We start from the raw sequence: 24,433 nt of genomic DNA on the forward strand, positions 1-24,433 counted from the left end.
CCACTGAAATAAAACAGTTCGGGTGAAAAGCAAACCAGATAGAAACGTACAATGAAAATGTCTTTTAGTAAAATGTTAGCATGCTGTACTTGGAGCAGATGCCACATTAATTCAAAAGAGAGCCCAGAAAATGTGGCAACTTTACGATGTCAATGGAGGGAGCTGCAATGGCTCCTGTATGCACTGTGAAGTTCTCGGCACCTCGTGGTCCTGTCCTGTGCTGCTCAACTATGTTTTGTAGGTATTAAGTGTCAATATACAAATTCTTAATTCATGCTGTAGATTCTGTTTATGTAATTAAATGCATTGTCATGCATTTTAGATATTAGGGTAAGGAGCCCAGTAACTTAAAATACAGCAGTGATTTTTTTTATTTAAATATGCATATCAAGATACTTAGAATCTGAGGCAAAAATTGACTTTTCTCTGTGCCCTTCCAGTTACTTTCATAATAAGCTTGTTTAAGAATTGAGTCTTTCAGAGAGGCCCAGTGCTTTTCAGATATAGGATTTGGACAAGTTACAGAATTATGAGTGTTTGCATTTATTTTTTCTCATTTAAATTTATAGTTATCATTGGACATTTGTTAGGATTTTTAAGTAGCTTAGACTCATTCATTCCTTTTGAGGTATGTTGTTGTTGTTGTTTTAATGGCATTTTGGAAGGAGAAAGGGTGATAGAAGGGTACTGTACACATTCAGATGATTCCAGAGTGACATTAATTTTATAGAGGATTGCACTGGGATGTCTCCAAATTGCCTGTTTCTTACAGTGCATAGCAGGTGTAGGTCTGAGTGTAGAGAAGGGTGGACTGGGGGCTTTTAACCAGATTTACAATGTGTAGCTTCCTGAGCAGTGCAATGATCTATTCGCCAGGGATGTACCCATGTGTCTGGTTCACATGCTTAGAAAGCACTGCTACCAATCTTTCAATTAATCCAAGCACACAATTTACTTATTTGGTGCAAGGTTGAAAGTTTCATTTTCATGTAATTCAAGGCAACTTTTCAGCATGACAGTAGAGTGCAGTTGTTAAGAACCTTGATGCTTGAGCCAGTATGCAACAGGCATAAATTTTGGCTTTGTCATGTATTAGCTTGTGACCATGGCCGGTTCACTTCTCCTGCACCTGCCTCAATTTCTGCAAAATATGCATAGATAATACCCCCTTCCGAGGTGGTTTTGAAGAATAAGTGAGTGGACTGTAAACTAGGGAAGTGCTGGCTAGGTTTAGGAAGTACTAAATGGTGCTTGTTGCACTCTGCTCCTTTCTCCTCCCTTCCCACAACTGAGACAAATGTCGCACAGTGGGAACAGAGCCTGGGCCTTGTGGCTTGCCCTGTTGAAATTTCAGTACAACTACTTAAAAATTGAACGTGTAATTTTGAACTATTTAAACTGTCTTCCATAAAGATGGATCTGGTACATGCCACATACAGACTACTGTTCTGGTCAAGTGGGCTTAAGTTTCTTTGTCTATGGTACAGGGTTAGTAATAGCAACCTCCTTAGGATTCATCTGAAGAAAGAATGAGGGCATCTCAAGACACTCAGGAAACAAGATTTAGTATTGCTGTTGATGCAGTCTGGCTAAAAGTTCATGGGAACAGTGTTAATATGGAACAGTTTAGCTGGGAAACAGGCTCTCCCCTCCAAAAAAGATGCTCTTTTAAAAAAAAAAAGATACATCATAAAAAGTATATCTAATGAGTTCTTATTTATGAATACTCCTGGGAAAAATAGAAAATACATGGGAATATGTTAATTTTAACTGAATCTTTTAAAAATATTTGAGTACTTTATTAAAACTGGTAGTGCTGTAAGCCTCTCCTCCGCCCCTAGCAACCAGAAACCAGCAGCAAGACCATGAGGGAGTTTATAGTGGGCCCCTCAGCATCACTTAACATCAAGTCAAGAGTAGACTATTCCAAGGTGCTAATCAGCCAATCTGTTGGAGCTGACCAGTTATGTATTCAGCCCTTAATGTACGCTCAGGGGTAAGACCTGACAGGAACAGCTGTGGAGCCCTGGCAATGGGAAAGACTACACAAGTGCTTTCTAGGAGTGACAGGCATGGTCTATTTGCTTTCTCATTTGGGCGTTTGCCTCTGTGAGATCCCCTTTCATCTGGTATCTGGTCTTACGCTACTTGTTATGTTCTTTTTCTTTCTGCAACTGTCATAAGCTACCTGTGCCAAACCTAGCAACAGGCTGGTGACAGGTTGATCATCAGAAAAGCCACAGTGACCTCAGAATTAAAGGTTTTTATTTTTTGGTGAAGAATTTAGTTTACTATATCAGAATGTTTGTATGCCTTTCGTCTTCTCCCTCCTAGTAATTGAAGAAGGGGAAAAGATTAAGTATGTAATAGATTTTTATTTCATTGACTGCTGATTTGTATCTCAAACATTTGTGATGTGTAATCTCTCTGGGATTCAGCAAGTGTAATTTGTACTAGCTTACACAGACACCTGAATATGTGTCTAATCTGCTCGCAAGCATTTGAGTTAAAGTTACCTACCAGCACCCAGTATTGTTCTGTTCTCATTACCCATCTGTACCAGCTGATGAAGGCTTGGTAGGTGAGTCAGTATGTTTGCTATATTTTATTTTGTCTGCACCCCTAAAACATTGTTTTTGCTTTCTGACTAGAAATTTCAAGTTTGTTCTAGCAAAGTGCTATACTTTTGCCCAAGAGGTATTTTAAAAATTAAGCAATATTATAGAGGGTATATAGTTCCTTTCATTAAAAAAAATTACAGGGGTTGAGGATTTAGCTCAGTGGTAGAGCGCTTGCCTAGCAAGCGCAAGGCCCTGGGTTCGGTCCTCAGCTCCGACCAAAAAAAAAAAAAAAAAAAAAAAAAAATTACAGCATCACTTTACAGCAAATAAATAGGTAAAGTCTTACAACTTTAAAAATTAGCATAAAATAAGTCTTTAAATTTTTATTTATTGTGTGTGTACATGCATGCTTGCATGCCCTAACACTTAGAAATGAGAGGACAGTTTTGGGGAGTTACTTCTTTTCTTCTACCATGTGGGTTCTGGGGGTTGAACTCAGATTGGCAGCCTTGGTAGCAAAGACCCCTTACCGGCTGAGCCATCTCACCAACCCTGTTTTGTCTTTTGGGGAGGTGATTGGAATAGCACCCAGTCAGGGTACCTGCTAGGTAAGTGCTTTGCTACTGAACCATATTCAGTGTTTCGTTTTGCTCCCTAAAGATAAAACTCAGGGCCTCAGGCTTACTAGACTAATGCTCTCCCACTGTGCTACAGCCCAGCCTCAGTGTGTTTCCTTACTTCAGCCATATGCAGGGTGTCTGAAAGTTGTTTCACATGGTTGAATGAAAATTGGGACATCTTAGAAGTGAATTTCATTTTAATAAATATATAGATTAGAAATAGATTCTATATGTAGCTGTGGTTGATGTTTTCAGAACAGTTTTCCCCTGCTCAATATGTAGAGATTGGTGCCACCTGTGTTGGGTGAGCACATGCTTTGGCCATACCAGATCATGTCCAATAGCTGCATATAGCAAGATACTGCCTGGAGGCCTACACTCCTCACACAGTGTTTCTGTGTTCCTCTTCTCTCCTTGCCTTGAATTCATAAGAGATTTACCTGCTCATGCCTTTCAAGTGCTGGGATTAAAGGTGTGTACCACCACACCTGGCTATCTTTTAATAGTCACTGCCCACTCTTCCCCTAACTCTTCCAGGATCCACTTGTTTACTCTCTAGCTACCTCTCCCCCAGCTTCATGCCCTCTTCCCCCTCCCCCCATTTGCTGCCTGTCCAAGCCATCCACTCACTGAGCATGGTGGTCAGACTTTTTTTTTTAAGTAATTTTTTAGACTAATATACAAAGTATACCAAGCTTTTCTTCTGTTACTTAATGATGTACAAAGAAAAATATTTGAGACAAAACCCCTTAACTTTACAGCATTAAAAAAAAAAAACTTACAGAAGTTTAAAATCTTATAAAGGTAGAGTGAAAATGTATAAAAAAAATCTTGTGTACTTGTTACCCAACTTCAGCAGTCACCACAGTTTTGCTAGTCTTTATAGTGAATACCAGGAGGGCCAGTGAGATGGCTTGGCCAGTAAGATACTTGCCAACAAGCCTGATGAATTGTGTTTTGCTGTGTGTGATAACTAGAACTCACACCTGAAAGTTATCCTCTAACTTACACATGCACACTGCTGTGGCATGGATATCTTCAACCCCTCCCTACATAATTGTGAAAAACAAATAAAGAATATGTACCAAGAAAGAAATGTTTTCAAAACATGTAATACACATACATGACATTGATATTCTCCAAGGAAAAAATGTATGAGGGGGTGCTGCTTCTTTCATAGATTGTTAAGTCTAATGCTGGCCACCCCTTCTATGGTGGTATGCTCTTAGCTGCCTTTCAGCTTATGAAGATGGTTAAGCCACCACTAGCTTAAAGAAGGACCGTTCCTGCTGGAAAGATTGTAGTTTTCTTACCCTTTTTATTGTTTAGAAATTCTTCAAAACTCTTTAAAAATTTTTCTTTTCTTCTGAGACAAGATGTCATTTATTTAAGCTGATCTCAAATCAGATATGTATGGTTAGATAACCTTGAACTGGAATTCACAATGTAGGTGTCTAACTCACAGAGATCCGCCTGTTTCTGTCTCTAGAGTGCTAGAATTAAAGGTATGCGCCAACTGCACCCAATAACTTCTGATCTTCTTGCCTCTATATCATGCAAGTGTTGGGATTTCAGGCGTGCACCATGTGCCATCTCATGTGGTGCTGGCCATTGAACCAGGTCTTCCTGCATGCTGAACATGCACTTTACCAATTGAGCTACATCCTCAGACCCCCCTTTTTTTTTTCTTTTTTGAGACAGAGTTTCTCTGTAGTTTTGGTGCCTGTCCTGGATCTTGTTCTGTAGACCAGGCTGACCTCAAACTCACAGAGATTTGCCTGGCTCTGCCTCCCGAGTGCTGGGATTAAAGGCGTGCGCCATTGCTGCCCAACCATCCTCAGACCTTTAACTTTACTCTTCTTTTAGGTTGCATCTTATTGTATGTACACTTGACTATCTATGACTTTTGTATTTGACACCTATAATTGTCATTTTTAGCATCTGTAGGATACTATATGACAGAGCTATAAATTACTCAGTCTCATGTACTTCCTTGTGAGTATTCTGTTTGTATTCAGACTGATTATGTATTGAGGCAGTCCTGTTCTAACTTGTAGTTTGCTGAGGCAGGAATTTGAACTGTCTGTTGACTTTAGACCAGGTACGAGTGATGAGGAGCTTAGTTATCTGTTCTCTGTCGGCTTCTCTCTGGAGCAGTAAGTTGCACATGTCCCTGCAGTGTGGGACCCATTCATTACCAGTCAGTAAAGGTGATGCTAGCCTTACTGAATTTCTTTCATTTTATTAGTTTAAATTAGACCCAGAGGGGTAATTATTCCACCCCAGTGCATGGAGAAGTCTAGTCAGTGCAAGTTGTGCATTGAAACCCCCCGTGCAGTGCATAGAAAATGCATCTTTAATGTTATGATGTTGTTTGGCATATTTAGTTTAGTGCAAGGAGCGTACTTACTTAACAGGACCTTTAATAAGCTCCCTCTACACCAAAGATATATTTTTTAAAATTATACTTAAGAAGACTTTGTAGTATTCCCCAGTAGAGTTCATCTAGAGCAGCAAAAACCTTTCTCAAATAAAACTTATTCCTTTAACCGGTATTCATTTAAGTGGGTTTCTCTGTACTTGGTTTCCATGGAAATAGCGAACAGCTAACGTTATTTATAAGGTGGAAGTAAAATAGGGTGCCTAATGGGACCCCATGCTGCTCTGATGAAGAGACTTAGGGAAAAAAAATCCATGCTCATGGGATTTTTTTTTTTTTAAACAAGGTTAATGGAAGCCCTTATTTCAGTCTTCTGTAATAGAACATAGTTTTGGTTTTAAAGGCTAGCATTACCATCAAGCAAACAACTTCTTTTGAGGTCTGTATTGCTTTCACTTTCAAGTTTTAGGACTACTTAGGATAGAAGCTGTATGCTTCACACTGCTGTTTCTTGGTGGTTTTGTTCCAAAAGTTAAGAGTCCTAACATATTGTAATAGTTTCAGTTTCTCATCAGCACGTCTCAGAGTACAGAGAAAATGGATGTTCATCAGTATAGCAGTGAGGGTAAAGAATCCATACGTTGACTACAAGGTTTTTAGAGGTAAATCACATGGGAACCAGTTTTAGTCTTTAGGCCCAAGTCAGGGTTCTGTGTATGTTGCTCAACTTAGTAGGTGGAAAGATTCTGATTTTCTTTGGAGACAGACACAGGGAAGATCTTAATTTCTCTTTCTTTTTTAGAAAGTGGATTGTTGCCAGTGCCTATTAGCTAAAATAAATGTCCATTCTTTAAATCTGTGGATTGGGTTTGGGAAAAGCCTCGCCTGCCCCCCTCACTACTTCAGTAAGGCCTGCTCTTAGTTTCCTAGCCCATACCAAAGCCTTGCCTTTCTAAGTCCGGTCAGCTGAATATCATTCCCTTTGTGTTGGTTTCAGAGGGAGGAAAGAGGTGAGAGGAGAGAGACCAAGAGGGGGAGGGAGAGACAGAGACTACCTGTTCCATAGCCTGAAAGGCACTGTTCATTCTCCAGCCTGGTGCACCGAGCAACACTGCACTGAGAGGGAGGCAGGGGGCACTCAACAGGTTGAGGTGCTGGTGTTTCATGTAGTTCGCTTAGGCTGTCCTTGGCAGTTTGTGGTCGTGAGCCATTTGTCTGGGAGGCTCTGGTTTTTGGCTATCAGGACTGCAGGGTTTCTTCCATGTTTAAAAACAGGGTTGTAATGTACCTGGGGCTCCTCCAGGGAAGAGTTCTTGTTTTGTGGTGTGCATGTTTCTTTGGATAAGCTTCTCATTGTATTTGAATTTACTGTACCTTAATCAAAAAGCAAAAACAAGAACTTTGGTTGCTTAACCCTGTCCAGTTTATTTTCATGTCACATGCTTCATACTTAGAAAGTCACAGGTTCTTCTGTGCATATTCATATTACTTTATAACTTTCCCTTAGTGTCAATTTTTTTCTTTAAATGTAGCACCTCTCACCCCCACCTTCTTTTTAAAATCTGGTGTTTACCAGTGACCTTCCTTAGTGGCTTTTATTTGAATTGTCATTGTGCTTTAGAGACATAGGATTTTGGGTCTCTTGCCCCATTTCTGAGAGAAGAACTCCCAGGAGTTACAGTTAGTGTGTTAGCAGGGCCTCTGTGGTGAAGAGCTGGGCATTCATCCTCCTCCTTGGTGCTTATGGTCTGTGCTCCAAACTCCCATTAGTGTTAATAGGAGGCACTTGCTAAGTCCCTGTACACCAAGATAAGCCCAGGCTCTTTTATAATGCCTTGTAGATACCTCGGTTGTTTTGTTGATGATGGCAGGAGTTTTGATCTTGAGGTTAACTGACTATTAAGACTGAGTTTGAGTTGTCTTGGGATATGGAATGAATTACTAAGTCTGATCTGTAATTAGAAGTTTTCATTGTGATTAGACTCAAAACATTTATAGCTTGTGAGCTGTAGAAACTTTTGATGATTTTTGCACTTTGTACTGTGATGAAGCAAGACCTCTTTCTGTTTATTTCTTCTACTATTCTTCAACCACAAATAAGTTTGCAAATACTGTAGGAGAACTTGGTAAAAGTCATCATCATTATCATCACACTAATATTTCACTTAGAAGCATTTCCACACTTACATCTGGCCTCTGAGTCTTTAGTCAGCTAGTGTGGTTCACACTTTGCAAGCATATTGAAGTTGATATGCACTACTGTAGAGCTTAGACACTGCAGCCACTGGTCAAATGTTAACCATGGTTCACTACACCTTTCTGTGAATTAGGGATTCTTATGCCTTTCATTTATATATTAATATATATATATATATATAGTTTAAAAGAAGATTTGTTTCTTAGATGGAAAGCAGTGATTCTGGAGTTTTGGCTGTACTTTGTTGCCTGTTATCTTTGTGGATTTTTAGTTAGTCCTCTGGATTTCTTAGACCTCTGTGCTATGAAATGAAGGTGTGGCTCGGGCTCTCAGAATTGTTCCTTCTAGTTCTAGGCTATCTGAGGGTATGAAGGCACAAAAGGCAGGGGAGTACTGTAAGGTAGGCAGTGTTTTCTAACCTGGCTGCCCATCAGGACCTTCTGGGAGAACTATGGGGGAAAAAAGCCTAAGTATCTGGGCTCTAAGTAACATATTTGGAATCCAGAAGCTTGAAGGATAAGGCCAGCAACTCTATGTGTATTAGTTTATTTGTGCTTTTAATTTAGGATTGAAAAGTAATGTATAAGTATCATTTGTACACGTGTGTACCCTGTATATGTGTGCATCTGTGCTTTGGCATACATTTCTCTGTGTGTGCACATGCCTGCGTACGTATGTGCATGCGTGTGTGCATGTGTGTATTTCTGTTAGGGACATAGAGTTGTATAGATTACATTAGGTAATATGTGGTTAAATTTTAAAATGATGACAGGGCTTAGGGATGGAGCTCAAAGGTACAGCACTTGCCTAGAAAGTGTAAGGTCCTAAATTCTGTTTCCAGTGCCACAAAAGAAAGAAAAAAAAAACAATTGAGAAAGATGATAAATATTTTGGAAGTTTAAAGAAAGAGTTACTAGGAGTAAGGATGGAAGGGAAGATCTCTGTCAACCAGTGAATCTTTATCTGGTCTCTAGTTTCTGAATGAGATTTGCATAGTTAGAAGGTAAAAGAATATAAGAACATGAGCTTGGTATAGGAAAGAACATGAGTAAAAGTATGAGGAGAAGGACAGTTATGATTACAGCTTTAGTCTTTATGTTAATATTCTCTGAACCTCTGGAATTTTTCAAACAGTTTTGAGAATGAGCTATGACAAAACTTGGAGGAAGAGAGTGTGCTGACTAGTGGGGAAAACAAGGAGAGCCCTGAGCAGGGTGTGCAGCATGGAATGGCTGAAATGCAGACAAGAAGCTAATAGTGCAGGGGTAGGCTGAGCCCACGTCACTTAGTGCTCGTGGACCACTGTTAAAGGACGTTGGCTCTCTCTCTGAGTTTGATGCCAAGCCACTGAAGGATTTTGAGTTGAAGGGTAGTGATCTATCTTGGATTTTGAAAAGTTGTTGAGAGAATACTGTAGTAGGGCTGGGGTAGAAACGGGGAGACAATCGTCGAGGTCAAATGATACTGATAAGTTGGAACGAAGAAGTGGTAGTGGAGCTGAGACACATAGTCAAAGTAGGTAATGCTGTGAAGGTAGAGGCAACATGGCTAGTTGTATTGGATGTGGGATATGACATTCAAGTTTTTTGCTGGAAGACTGGGGTTGCCATTGTGGAGATGCTAATGGCTGAGGAGGAGGCTGGAGGCTACAGAGTCAAGAGTTTAATTTTGTGCTGTGGAGCCTAAGATGCCTCTGTGTCAAGTATTGAGGGGCGGGCACAGTGCACGGGGGTCCACAGGACTTACCATCAATGGAATTCTGCTCTTTCTCCTAACCATTTATCTCTGTTTGCATTTATTTCAAACTTAATGTGCTTTCTGTTGGAAGTTAGGAAGGACAGACAGAAAGCTATAAAGCTTAAAGCTTGTATATACAACTTAGTTATTGGAAGACTGTCAGATATAGTGAGGGAAGAGGAGACACTGAATCTTGTAGGTGAGGTAACATTTCCAAGTGTTTTTGAGCAACAATTACCTGTGCTATTCTAGTCCCTGATCAAAATTTATGATTGAGCACAGGCTATAAACTTAATTGTTGGAAATTTGTAGTGGGCATTTTAAATTTTTAGCCTAATTTAAAACATGATCTAGTGTTAAAATTTTCTCTGCAAATTTTGTTTATTGTTTAATGTAGATTAGATGCAAAGCTCTTAGATGCTTTACAAAAGGTACTTAAGAAGTGGTTATTAATCATCTTTGATTTATTGATAATGTTTTAAATTTCATAACCATACCAGAAATCTGAATGACTTGTTTCTTTGCCTGCTCTAATTAAAGTAGCTACCTGTGAAGTTCTATACAGGGGAAGTTTATAAAAAAAGAATGTGTGAAGTTATGTTAGCAAAATAATATTCATCTCTAAAAGCAAAAGAAAAAAATTGTATTTACTCTAACTTGAGTATTTTTGAATGCCTTTTTGTTGACTTATTTAAAACATTGTGCAGCCCAGGTTTTACTGTGTGGCTCAGACCAGCCCAGAATTCTCTATGTTCATCCAGGCTGTTCTGGAACTCTGAATCCCCCTATCTTAGGTGCCTACCACTTGTTAAGGTTGCAGGCACATGGATAGTCTCCATGTCCAGCTCTTGAGTGTATTTTTCAAGAAGAAATCCATATTTAAAATATTTAAGCAGATTTAAACAAGGTTTTGAAAGACCTCAGTTACAAGTATGAAATGTAGTAAGAAACAGACAGACCCCTATCAACCTGAAGTGAGGAAATAAAACTTCAGACTTGGGTACATTCTGCACATGGATAGTGCAAAATGTGCAGACTTAGATGTCAGTCTTACATTTGGCTGCTCAGCATTACTAAATTATAGAAAAGAAATATTTGCTTTTCTTTTCTTTTTTGGCTACTTTCCACTTGGTAGTCAGTTTAACAATCAGTCTTCCAAAGAAACCCTTGAAGTCTTGATGTGCGCACTTTTAAGATGTTAGTTTGAGAGTATTTGCTCTTCTTGGGTGTCTGAGTCTCCTTGAGGGTCTGATTGATGCTGTGGACCCGTTTCCCTGAAGCTACATCTCTGCTCATGCATACAGAATCTACTGTCCGTCTGTTGCTGGTGGTAGCCCTCTGAAGCCTGCTTGTGATTATCCTTAACCATAAAGGATATTGAGTTCTAAAATTTGCCCTAAGTAGCTTACGTGTGATTTTTTTTCTCTAAAACTGTGCTGAGACAATCTCTCCATGTTTATTTTTGCTCATTTCTTAGAAGAGCAATGGAGTTCATGCTACTTCAGAGCAAGTGATATCTGGTGGAGGAGTACACTCAGTCACTGGGGCCCCAGGCCTTCAAGTTCTTTTCTCCTTACCCACCAACCAGCTGAGTGCCCTTTGAGAAATGTCTTTCAGGCTTTGCTTTCTTGTGTGTTTTCTATATTTCTTATAAGCAATTTATAATCAGTTTCATGATCTTATGGCTTCATGATTTTCACTTTATTAGCTTAGGGTTGGATGTTCCACTGAATTTTGGAGAAAATGCCTGGGCAATAGATACATATGCATACGTTGTACTGTCTTTCTGCTGACTTCTCAGAAGAGTTTATGTCATTACACTTTTCTTGACGCTGTATTAAATAGAAGTTAAACTCATCCTGTCCTGATTGTGTTTGAGTATCAATGGATTTTATATATCCTGGGTATATGTGTATATATATTATATATCACAATTATCTCTCAATTCTTCAGCTTACCTTTTCAATCATACTTTAAAGAATTTATTACATTTATTTATTTATGTGTATGGACATTCATGCCAGAGGAAGATTTGCAGGAATCGTCCACATTGTGAGTTTCCACAATGTGGCTTCCACAATGTAAGTCCTGGGGATCATTAGGCTTGGCTATAAGCCCTTTGACCAATAGAGCTATCTTGCTGGCCTTTGTGCATTATATGGTGTTTCATTTTGTGTTTCAAATGAACACAAGTTCTGAATTTTAGTTTAGTCTAATTTGTCAGTCTTTCTCTTTTCATTATATTTTAAAGTGGTATTGTCTTACTTCCTGGTAAACGGTGTAGATAAAAACAGTTTTAGAAACTCATTCATCTATGTAGTTAATACAGTGGAAGACTGGTGTCTAAGGAGTTATCTAACAAGAAAGTTGGGGAACTAGGAATATGAGCCTGCAGCAGTTTGTTTCCATTCAACCAGTCTACTGACTTGACCATTTATTGAGTGCTCACTGTGTGCCTGGCACTGTTTTAGGTATCTTTTGAGTGGTACTGTGGACTCTTCATTATAGTAACTGAAATAATGAGAATCTACTTTTTTTGTGGGCCTAATTATATTTTATTTGAAAGGATTTTAGAAGTTGAGAGGCAGTAATCACAAAAGCTAACTGTATCATTAAGTCACAAAGTTGAAGAAATTTTATTTAAAAAAAAACAAAGTGGTTCCAAAATAGCTTTTAGTTGTTGAAGACAGCAAAGACAATGTAGGATTTAGAGGATAAAAGTATTTAAAAGCTTGTTAAAGAACACAACAAACAAACAAGCATGAAAAAAATGTGTCTTAGATTTTAAATCCTTTCATAAATTAATATAATTTCTTTTTTCTTCCTTTTTTGTTTTGTTTTTCGAGACAGGGTTTCTCTCTGTAACCACCCTGGCTGTCCTGGAACTCACTCTGTAGACCAGACTGGCCTCAGACTCACAGAGATCTACCTGCTTCTGCCTCCTGAGTGCTGGGATTAAAGGCATATGCCACCACACCCAGTAATGAGTATAATTTCTATGACACTTCACTAACATTCAAACAGCAGAAAACTCATCTCTAAAGAGAGTCTTAGCACTCTGGGAATTGGTTAAGAATTTACCCTGCATGTGGGATATGCATGAGGAACAACTTGAGGAAACTTAGAATATCTGCAGATGTGAAACTGTTTCTGTAAATTGCACCTGTTGACCCTAAATCCAGTTAGTAGGGGTCAGCTATGACTCATAGCTCCCATCCTTGGCAAAGAGAGTCATATGAAGCAGGAGGACACTTAGAGTTTAGTTTTTAGTAACTGCATTATTCTACGGATCTGTTGCATGATTTTTCTTGTGGTTGGGAATCCATTCTAATCTCTTTGATTAAAATAGCTATTTAGATGGACTCCTGAGAACTTTGAAAAGAACTGTAGTCAGAGAAAAAGGAGGAGCTGGGCATGTTGGCGCACACCTTTAATCCCAGCACTCAGGAAGCAGAAGCAGATGGATCTCTGTGAGTTTGAGGCCAGCCTGGTCTACAGAGTGAGTTCCAGGACAGCCAGGGATATGTAGAAAGACCTTGTCTTAAACAAAAACAAAAGAAACAACAATAACAGCAACAAAAAAGAAGGAAGAATAGCCAGGTTAATGTCTTTTTGGAAATAAATGTAGACTGCATGAATCAAGGGCCTTTTAAATAACTTTACTGTATGCTTAATATGACTGTACGTGGTTAACAAAAATTTCTCATCTGAGAGACAGGATCTTTGAAATACACTAAGGAAACAAGACACTATTGGAGTAGCATAGGTCAGCAGACATGTTTTAGGCATAATGAAGACTGAGCATGTCGTGGAGTTTAGATAGTTTAGTGCTCAAAATGTTAAGGAAGGGCTCCATTTTAATTTTAGTTCCCTAATACTAGGTCAGAATCTAAGGATTTCTTTCTGGCTTTATCACTAGTTATGAATGTGGCAAAGAAGAACCATTATGGTTTGTGGCTTACAGTCCCAAGAAGTGATAGAAATTTAAGAATATGGGTGAAAATTTAATTAAAAATCTGATTATATTATTTATTACTAATATACTAATATTTTATACTTATTATACATTATATAATATTGTGACTTTAAAGCTTTGCATGAGGCAAATCCATTTAAAGATTTATTACCAAAAGACCTTTTAGGTGGACCAAACTAAGGACTTACAATATTCTTTATGCTTTATTGTAAAGAGAGTGCATCGGAGCCATTTGATTAAATAAAATACATAAGGCTAGGTCTTTTATCAGTCTACAAAATATCCACATACATTCACATGCATTTACAGCCGAGAGCAGTACAAACAAACGTTGTGTCAGATCACAACTACATGAAGCTGGCTGGTAACACTGCATGGTTGGAATAACTCATAGTCCCTCTTGTTGCTTTTCAAGTGTGGTCCGAGTTCAGGTGTGTAAGTATTTGGAAAATGTGGCAGTGTGCTGGTCTCTCTCTGTGTGGGTGGGTCATCTGTGGTTATCACTCATTTTTCACTGTTTTTGCATGTTACCTGAAAAGCACAGAGTATCAGTTGATAACTGTTAGTTTCATTGGTTAGGCTTCCTGTTGACAGCTCAACGTGGAGCTAAGGTAGTTAAGTTTTTTTTTTTTTTTTTTTTGGTTTTTCGAGACAGGGTTTCTCTGTGTAGCTTTGCGCCTTTCCTGGAACTCGCTTTGGAGACCAGGCTGGCCTCGAACTCACAAAGATCCGCCTGGCTCTGCCTCCCGAGTGCTGGGATTAAAGGCGTGCGCCACCACCGCCCGGCTTAGTTAAGTTTTTTTAGGAACCAAAATTTTTGCTCTAATTTTGTCTCAGGATGTCTGTGCCCTTAGCAATGCCCTCCCCATTGTTCAAGGGTCACCTGTCCTTATTTTTCCTGGTCTTGAAAAGCTGTGTTAAAGCAGAGGTTTAACTGCTCTTGAGTTCCTTCTTTGCTGTAAAAACTACTCATTTCTTCCTTGTGTACTGTTGGGTTTTAAATTTTAGAGATTGGTATTTGTTTTTTTGTTTTTTTTTTTTTTTTCTCCTTTAAAGTCAGAAATCTTTTGAGTCTTTAGCTTTTGATGACATCATAAATCTGTTTGTAGTTTTAACTCTGCTTTTCCTTCTGTTACAGGGGATTAGAGAGCTGAAGGAGAGCCAGTTTCCCCAAAATTGGTAAGTACTTTAAGCAAGCATAGTGTGCCTGATTCTAGCTGGACTCATTCAGATATTAAGTGACATTATAAGTGATTTTTTTTTCCCTCCAAAAAAAGCTTCCTTCCTCAAAAAAAGGCTTTGCTGTTTGCACTGAAAGTGAATTTGTAGCTTCACATAGCTGTATCTGAAATACATTTGTGTTTCTTTCTCATAACTCCACTAGACTTGCATGCTCCTGAATTTGATAACTCATTAAAAGTTGAAGGTCCTCTTGCCAAAATGCCCTTAATGCAGTAGTTAGGCCTGAGAATTCAGTCAGGAAAGACAAGTTCATGTTCCCATTGTGTTCTGTATTACTGTGTTGTTACATCTGAGGCTCCCCTATGTATAGACTGGCCAGGTTACTGTAGCCATGGGGCCTTCTTCACCTTGAAGTTGGAGCCTCTTGATGTCTGTATTCTTACACTTGACATTAGATTGGCTTCAAGTCTGAGATTGCTTTTTAGTGTGTGTTGTTTTGTATAATTTTTAAAAGAAGAGAGAAAGAGACAAGCACATTTTTCTTGATAGCTACTTTCATAGACTTTTTAACAGCTTATAACTTATCATACTTATTCAGTTTTTGGATGTCTTAATTCAGGATCCTAGATTGCACTGGGTGATCTGGTACAACTAAGCATCTGACAGATATTTACTTTATTTGGAGAGCATGTGCTTTGAAAAAAAAAGAAATCAAGCTTTATTTGTGTAATCCTCTAATGTAAGGCTGCATAAAAAAAATAACAACAACAACAAAAAACTCTGTCCTCAAATAGTAGTTAACTTATTGTGTAGAATAGTTAGAGCAGATATTTGGTTTTGACTTTTTGAGACAGGATCTCACTCTATGTAGCATTGGCTGGCCTGAAGCTGGCTATATAGACTAGACTGGCTACAAATAAATACACAGATCTGCCTACTGAGTGCTGGGATTGAAGTCGTGCACCACCACCATGTCCAGCAGATTTTTGGCTTTGTGGTCCTTCTAGTATCTCTCTGGGTTTTGAAACTGGGATTTGAATGTATGAGGGAGTCTCTTGAGCCAATGTACCTTGAGTTTTGCTACTGTTTAATTCTATTGCCTTTCCCTCATGGAACCTTGTAAAGTAGTAATCAAGACCCTTTACCTTGTGGTGTTCTAGAACCATGGCATCTGTCCTGCATAGCAATTGCTTTGCTTACATCCCTGACAGGTTGTTACTTATTCAGGTGCACATTGAATACTACATTGAAAAAAAAAATGGAGGCTTTTGTTTTCTGTAATGAATGTGTTTTGAGAAACTCTGGTTCTACAGAAACTGAAGAAATATTTCTGAGGTTGGGGCTGGGGTGGGAAAAGGGTTCTGTGGTCAAATAATTTGGGAAATGCTGCACTAAACTAAGTTAAACAGGTTTCTTTACTGCAGGACTTCTCAGAACCTTTAATATGCTAATGTGCATTGTGAATCTCCAAGATGGGGATATGATATGCAGCATTCTTGAATACTTCTAATGACAGGGAGCCCACTACCTCATAAGGTAACCCATTCCTTTTTTGTACAGCTCTAATCCTCAGTTCTTCTTTATACTGATCTGAAATCTATCTTCCATGACTTGACTTCTACTATGTATGATATGATTGTTTATGCTGGGACCACCACACCTTCCTGTGCTACCGTTTTTGGTTTTGTTTTGTAGTGTATATTTATAAGCTTCTGACCAGGCTTGCCTGAACAGCCCCCACCCTCAAATCATTGAGTGACTTTTCAGTAAATGTGGCAACCAGTTCTAAAATCTTAGACACCACTTCCGACCTTCGTTTTGAGTTTCTGTAAACTAAATTTTACTTCAGTGTTCCCCTTGTTGGGTGTGGTTGGGATTTTAAATGGCATGCTTCCTTTCCCTACGGAAAGATAGGAGGTAGAAGAATGTAAGTGTGCAGGCAGTCTGTGTCCCAGAAGCTGAGTCTGACGAGTGCACTGGGATGAGCCTGATGCTGGTAAGACGTACAGCCTCTGAGGAGATGTTGTGGGAATTCCTGGCCTGACCCAGAATCCACAAGAGCCCTTGGGCTGCAGTGCTGTGAACTCTACATAGTCTTTAGAAAAAGAAATGACCTGTTCTCTTCCCTGTAAACCCAGATAAACAGATAATTTAACAGATAAGAAATGTTTATTAATTAGTAAACAACAGTAACTATTTAGTTTAATAGTTTGGAAACACCCAGCTAACTGTGGTGGTTTTGTCAATAGCTGTCATACCAGGACTTGAGCACATAGCCTGGTCAGCCTCTAAAGTCAGGGTTGTCAAGTTTTATGAGGTACATTTTCGGTTGATTTGTGGAGTGTCACCAAAGAAATACCATCCTGAAAATAAGTCAAGATATAATGAAAATTTCCAGAATAATAAGGACAAAATTAGATTTTCCTATTTAAAAAACACCTGTGAATGTAGATCAGAAGCAGATGCTTGTAAACATAAGAAATGCATGGTATAAAGAGCACAGAGCTCTTTTTAGGGACAGTTTCAGAGCACACTGTGTCATGAACTTATTAAAGTAATTCTTGGTTGGCCTGGCAGATTTGGATAGGAAAAGAATTCTTGTCAATTTTGCAGTGAAGTATTTTTATTTCTTAGCACTAAAAGGGATTAGAGCTTCCCTACAAGTCCTAAGAGTCATAGCAGAAAACCCAGAGGTCATGTGCCTTCATGGAGAATGTTCAGAGTAATAACAGCCTCATTCTTAGACAATTTGGACTTTTTAAATTTTATTTTTTATTTTTAGATTCATTTTTATTATTTTGGGTGTACAGATGTTTTGCACACATGTACATCTATGCACCAAATGAGTTTCTGGTGCCTGAAGAGGTGGTGAAGCCTCATACGGATGCTGAGAATCAAACCTGGGTCCTTTGCAAGAACAAGTGATCTCAGCCACTGAGCCAACTCTCTAGCCTGAGAATTTGAGAAAGTTTAAGCATGAAGAAGTATGTCAATAGCCCAAAACTTGGTGGTTTACAAAAGGCTTTTCCAAGACCTTTTCTTGATTTAAATCTCATAACAGTCCTGATATAGGTGACATGAGCCCCATTTTCCCAGGGGATAAAATTGGCTACATGATGAATGGTTTTGTTTTGTTTTGTGGGAGGTAGTAAATATTCTTTCTTCACTATCCAGCTACCTTTTTTTGGGATGAGATCTAATTATTGTTTGTTTAGTTTGTTATGATGTTTGGTGTGTGTGTGTGTGTGTGTTTGAGACAATGCCTCTTTTAGTCTAGGCTGGCCTGGAACTCACTATATAGCCAAGGATGACCTTGAACTCCTGATCCTTCTGCCTCCACCTCCCAAGTGTTAATGATTACAGATGTGTACCCTGGTATCTGGCTGTTTTCTGCTTTGTTTTGTTTTGTTGCTTGAGAAGCTATTAGGTTACCTGATGGTTTAATGTATACAGTGTTGAAGGCAGAAGGTTGGCATGTTGTGCTCGGCAGATGCCCTCAGTGATGGAGGTATGTGTAGATGTTGGGTAGAAAGTGTCTGTTACTGTCTTGTGAGTCTATTTATAGTCACCTTCCAGTCATTTCTCTCTCTCTCTTTCTCTCTCTCTCTCTCTCTCTCTCTCTCTCTCTCTCTCTCCTCCTTTCCTTGTTAGAATTGGGCAAATGTAATAAATTATCTTTTATACATTTAGAAGTAACAGCTTTTGGGGGATGATGAGATGGCTCAGCAGGTAAAGGCATTTGCCACCATGCCCGAGGCCCTGTTTGATCCCTTGAACCCACATGGTGGAAGGAAAGAACCAATTCCTTCAAATTGTCCTCTGACCTCCACACATACTGCATGGCATGTTTGCTCTACCCAGTAAATAAGTGATATTCTAAAAATTTTTAAAAAGTAATACTTTTTGTGAAGCTACAGACTGCCTCTAAATATTATTCACATGATGCTGCATACGCTAAGATTCCAGTGGTTTTTTTTTGTTTGTTTGTTTGTTGTTGTTGTTTTCCTGAGACAGGGTTTCTCTGTGTAGCAGCTCTGCTGTCCTAGAATCCACTCTGTAGACCAGGCTGGCCTCTGCCTCCTGAGTGCTGGGATTAAAGGCATGCACCACCACTGTCCGGCTTCTAGTGTTTTTTTTTAAGGCTCCAACATGTTAGCTTGAGTTTGTAAATTATAACTTTATGTATTTTAATTGTATAGACCAATCTCTTAAAACAACTCTTCAGAAAGAGACCTTTCTGAAGAAAGATTTCAAAATCGTCCTCCATGAGTTTCTTTGTGATCAGTCATGATCTTTTTTAACCCTTCAGTCTTATTCTAAAACAAAATGGGTAATTGGCATTTAAATGCCTTTGTATATATCTAATAAGCAGACAACAACCTGAAGAGGAAGTACAAGCTGCCAGCTCCTCATTAGCTTGACTGGCAGGCTTGTTGTACAAGGCATGCTTTGACATTTAGAGTCTCCAGGTTAAAACCTTGTTTTTACTCTTTGCTCTGTCCTGTCTGCCCTCCTTCCCTCCACCCTCCTTTTTCTTTCTTTCCTCGAGACAGGATATCATGTAGCCTAGGTTGGTTTCAAACTCATTGTGTAGCTTGGACATTGGCCTTAAACTCTGCTGTCCACTTCTTGAGTGCTGATATTCCAGGAGTGTGCCATTGTACCCAAGTACTTTTTTCTTTTTTGAGTTTTTTTTTTTTTTTTTTTTTTAGGTTATAAATGTTTCTGATGCTTTATTTATTCTCATTTATTTTTTTCTTAGTTGATAGGAGATATGCATTGCCTCTGGAAAAATTTGAGAATAGTGATACTCCACAAAAGAAGAAAGCTAAGTAGCCCTTTCACCCAGAGATGGCTTTCAGCAGGATTATGAAGCGCCATCAGACCCACCCTAGGCAGCTTAGAGTTTATTATTATGCATCTTCAGCAGCATAGGCAAAACCTTCCTTCTTGGATTTGTGTTTCTGTCATTAGTACAGACTGGTGGTTTTATAGTCGTTGGCCAGTCCTTAAAGTTGTTGTGAGTGTATATTCATGTTAGGATGAGTTTCATAAAGCTACTTTCACTCACATGACTTTAACTGACTTCACACTTTTTATTGGTCATTCTTATCTCTTGTGAGAATTTTTGTTAATGTGTGAAAGCCTTGACTGTATAAACAATGTTAACCTTTTGTGGTGGGTATTGTAAGTTCTCTGTGTCTGTGATCTGCTTGTTTTAAGAGTTGGGTTCAGCTGAGCTGTGGTGTCATGTGTGACCAGTGGTGCAGGGAAATAGGCCTTTCTGATTTTGAACATGCTCTTGTAGTGGGGCTATCCTTAACATAAAAAGAATTGTAGGGAATCTTTTTGGACACATTTTCTGATAGAACTTTGCAAAAATTATGACCATGTGTTTTTAAAGAGTTGTAATGTAAACTGAGTGTGGTAGGTTACATTTATGGTCCCTGCACTCAGGAGGCCAAGGTAGGGGGATTGTGAGTTCAAGGCCAGGCTGGTATCTACAGGAAGTTTAAGGCAAGTCTGGGCTACATAGTGAAACCCTGTAAAACAGAACTGTCATGTTTAAATTAAGAGTTTGAAAAGGGAGATTATTTTAGCATTTAAAATTGAAGTAGCTGGTATAGTTTTGAAATTAGCAATTGCAAATCGAGAATGTGTAAATGACAACAAGAAGTCTTGCTCTACATGAGCTACTAATGATTCTGGTATTTATTATAATTCCAAACAGTTTTTAGGATAGTAAGTGGCTGAAATTCATGATATGTCTCCTTTTAAAAATTATTTCCCCTGAATCTGCCTGTCTGTACGAATTTAAGTTTGGCAAAGTAAATCTTCTAGAGATGTAACTTTGAAAGAATTTTGTACTTTGAGAATTTAATCTTTTTTAGGTTAGAATATTCTGATTTTATATAACATAGTGTATAAACCCTAGAGGAGAGATTGTCATTGATGTTTTAAGCCCAGAGAGATTAAGTAAATATAATGGAAACTAGAACTCCTAAGAATATATTTTATAGTTAACGATTTCATCATAGATCTGTGAATTCAGTTTTACAACAGACTTTGAGAAACTCAGGCTGATGAGGACTGTCAGTGGATAAATGGTTGCTAGAGAGCCTGGTGGTCATGAGTCTCGTCATATTGTTGTCAGGTACAAATTTCCTTCCTCTGCCAAAAAGCAGCACTAGCTACAGCTTTTATAGGTATAAGGAAGAGAAGAGGTTTTTAATAAAGTTTAATTTTTTTTTTTTTTTTTTTTTTGGTTTTTCAAGACAGGGTTTCTCTGTGTAGCTTTGCGCCTTTTCCTGGAACTCACTTGGTAGCCCAGGCTGGCCTCGAACTCACAGAGATCTGCCTGGCTCTGCCTCCCGAGTGCTGGGATTAAAGGCGTGCGCCACCACCGCCCGGCCACAATAAAGTTTAAATTTATTCAGACAAAAAAATACATTTGATTTGATAGAATACCCCAAATTATGACCACATTTTAAAAAAGAAAAAAAAAAGGCTAAAAGAAAAATTAGCCATTTGGTTAAGCTGCAGTAATGATGGTGTAGGACAGGGAGGTGAGACTAGGTGTCCCATTTACAATCATAAATCCAGCAGACGACATCTTTACATACAGTTACGCATATGGTCGGAGAGATGCACTGTCAAGTTTGAAAAGGAGACAGTAGTCACTGCAAAGCTAGAAACATGTGCCAGTGTTAGACCATCTCAGAATCTACCCAGGAAGGTGGGTCCCAGTTCCTGGGGTGACTGCAGTGCTGCAGTGCGTCGTATTTGGATTAAATAGTAAGTCGTTAATTAAAACACTTAAGTCACTCAAGGATTTCCCTTTGTTTTAGGACTTGTTTCTAGAATAGAGTAAGAGTGCAGTCAAGTTAAAATACCTTCCCATGGTGCTTTAACTTAGCCCCCGGGAGACTGGGAACTCTTCAGTCCACTCTGATTTGAAAATGCTTGACCGACCATGTTTTGTGTCTGAGTGCTCTGAATGATGACAGTCTCCCCTGTTAGTTCTCCTCTAGGTGGAAGTGGTCTTTCAGCCCCCTGCCCTCAGTGCTGAGCACACAGTGGGTATTTGTTGTCTTTCTTTTCTTAGTTATTTGAAGTGTTCTGTAGAGGAATGCTCAAAAGAAGAAAACCCAGGAAGTTTTGGTACTGAACTGTTTTTTAAAAGTCCTTTGGGGATACCTTCTTCGTGTTACAAAATAAAAGATTTTTAATTTAATTATTTTGACAAAAATTTTCTTCATTGATGATCCCAAGCATTCTATGATCTCTACAGCTGCAGCAACAAGAGGAGCTTGTTATTTTAAAGGGAGGTGAAGACACTGTAGAATCAGCAAGCAGAAGAAAGGGGAGAAGGCAGAGGATGGAGTTGCAGACCCTACAGGAGGCTCTGAAAGTGGAAATTCAGGTTCACCAGGTATGTCATGTGTTGGCTACCCATGTATACTGTGTTGCTAAGGAAACAGACCCAGCTCTGTGTTTTGGTCAGGTTATGCAATCATTCCAAGACTTAACCAGTGACCATGGCATTTGCCCGCAGTTACTGCCCCACAAACGCACTCCTACTGCTTTTGAGAACTTTAAGAAGATATTCCTGACATCTTTTCTAGAAAAAAAAAGGGACTGGAAATAGTTTTTTTTTTTATATCCTAAAGGTATTTGGAAAAAACAATGCTTTTTGCAGTTTTTCTGGCCCATTTGAAGGCCTTTTACAATACACGTGATACCTTTCTTATATGTTTTGGCTTTTTTAAATTTATTTTTGATCTTTTGAGACAGGGCCTCCATGGGTTGACTTGGTTGGCCTGGAACTCCCCATGTAAACTCCACTGACCTTGAATTTGCATCAGTCCGCACACCTTTGCTTCCTCAGTGCCGACTTTCCTTATTTCACCGTAATAAAGATGAGATGAGTTTAAGCCAAGTGTATACATACTTACTACACATGCTAACACCTGTGCTCCTCTGTGACTCATCTTCGTACTTCATTGAAGTTTTTTTATTCCTTTTTGATGATTCCAGTCTTTGATAAAGATAATCTGGTTGCTGTTACCAATATTTAAAATGTTTTAACCCTTATATTTTTATCTCAGATAAAAGTAAACAAACCTTTAAAGCATATAATTATAAAATGTATATATAAGTTTTATGTTCATTTTATACAGTTGTTTTTATAATATGATAAGCTTAACAATATGTATTTTAATTTGTATATGTTGACACGGAAATATATAAACATAAACATAATTATAATCAAGACAGAAAAATAACTACATTGTTAACATTTATTGTATAAACAGACTATTGCTGTTTGTTTCTTTCTTTTTTTTTTTTTTGGTTTTTCGAGACAGGGTTTCTCTGTGTAGCTTTGCGCCTTTCCTGGGACTCACTTGGTAGCCCAGGCTGGCCTCGAACTCACAGAGATCCGCCTGTCTCTGCCTCCCGAGTGCTGGGATTAATGTTTGTTTCATTTTTTAGACATCAGCTGGGCATTAGGTTTGAGGCATACAAATAAACATACATGTGCATAATCCTTGCTTTTCAAAAGTGATAAATGATGATTTGGCTACTTTTGACCATATAACATTTGTGAATTTGGGGATGTAATGATGAAGGAAACTACTCTGTGTTTGATATTTTTGGGTTGAACTCAGGACTTCGCACATGTCAGTGACTGATCTACCACTGAGCTGCATTTCCAGTTAGAATATACTTTTGTTTTAGGGTCTCCTTTCAAACTCTTGTCAGTCTTCCTGTTTCAGCTTTCTAAGCACTGAGACTACAAGTTTGAGCCACAACACATACATTACTTTTTAAAAGCGTTTGCTTGGGGGTATACTTTCTCTGTTTTTTTCTTGTGTGAGCTAATACAGCATTGATTTCTGAAATTGTTGGGATATACATTGGGCTTTGGATAATTACTGGGTTTTCCTATTGCCTCAGAATTAATGTGGATTAGAGCTGACAGGAAAGCTTCAAAGTTACGTGCTATGTGTGTCGTTGTTGTTGTTTTCCACTTGGAGCTCTTGTTTGGAAGTGCCTGCTGATGCTTTGGACCTTGTGGATCTTTGCTCAGTAGTCGCCCTGTAGGGTATGCTTCTCTTAGTACACAGTATGCACATCTTGTTTTGTTTGGCCTTGCTTTTGGTCTTTATTGAGGAGAGTAAATATTTATTCATAAAGCCAAAATTTTTTTGGATCAAAATTATTTTTAAAATTATTCTTTTATGTGTATTGCATGTATGTGTACCACATGTGTGCCTGGTGTCTGTGGAGGCCAGAGGAGATTATCAGATCCCCTGGAACTGGAGTTACAGAGAGTTATATGTAAGTGCTGGGAATTGAATCTGGGACCTCTGGGAGAGCAGCCAGGGTTCTTAACCACTGAGCCATCTCTCAGCTCCTGGATGAAAATATTTTAACATAGAGGAATATTGAACCCATTTCAGGTCAGTGGCAAGTAACAAAACTTAAATTCATAATTGTTTAGAGCTGATGTCACCAGTAGATTTTGGGAATATAGTAACAATTTGAAATCTGTGTGAATCGAAGATAATTTTATGGTAGTATATGTGATTTCTAGAATTTTTTTCTCTTAAGAAATTTTAGAATACAGTTTACATTCTTTTAATTTTTCATCATAAGACACATATCTCAAATATTTCTTGAAAGAATTATCAATAAATTGAACTTTTTTAAAAAAAGATTTATTTTTAAAATATGTATACAGTGTTCTGTCTGCCTGTTTGCCTGCATTCCAGAAGA

At 38.5% G+C, this 24,433-nt stretch overlaps 1 protein-coding gene across 10 annotated transcripts in view; it reads left to right on the forward strand.

Moving 5' to 3' along the window:
- The window catches only part of Phf21a (PHD finger protein 21A), a 182,740-nt gene that overhangs the window by 13,885 nt on the left and 144,422 nt on the right, over positions 1-24,433 (forward strand). For 8 of the 10 annotated variants that reach the window (XM_059260956.1, XM_059260961.1, XM_059260953.1 and 5 more), the window contains 3 exons: positions 14,610-14,650; positions 16,078-16,189; positions 21,945-22,085. In XM_059260956.1, coding sequence (XP_059116939.1) covers positions 16,163-16,189; positions 21,945-22,085 — 168 coding nt within the window. In that variant the 5' untranslated portion in view covers positions 14,610-14,650; positions 16,078-16,162. Of the gene's footprint in view, positions 1-14,609; positions 14,651-16,062; positions 16,190-21,944; positions 22,086-24,433 lie in introns of all 10 variants that reach the window. The other 2 variants (XM_059260957.1, XM_059260955.1) reach the window with 1 other exon arrangement.

The sequence above is a fragment of the Peromyscus eremicus genome, chromosome 4, assembly GCF_949786415.1.
Source record: "Peromyscus eremicus chromosome 4, PerEre_H2_v1, whole genome shotgun sequence".
NCBI lineage: Eukaryota > Metazoa > Chordata > Mammalia > Rodentia > Cricetidae > Peromyscus > Peromyscus eremicus.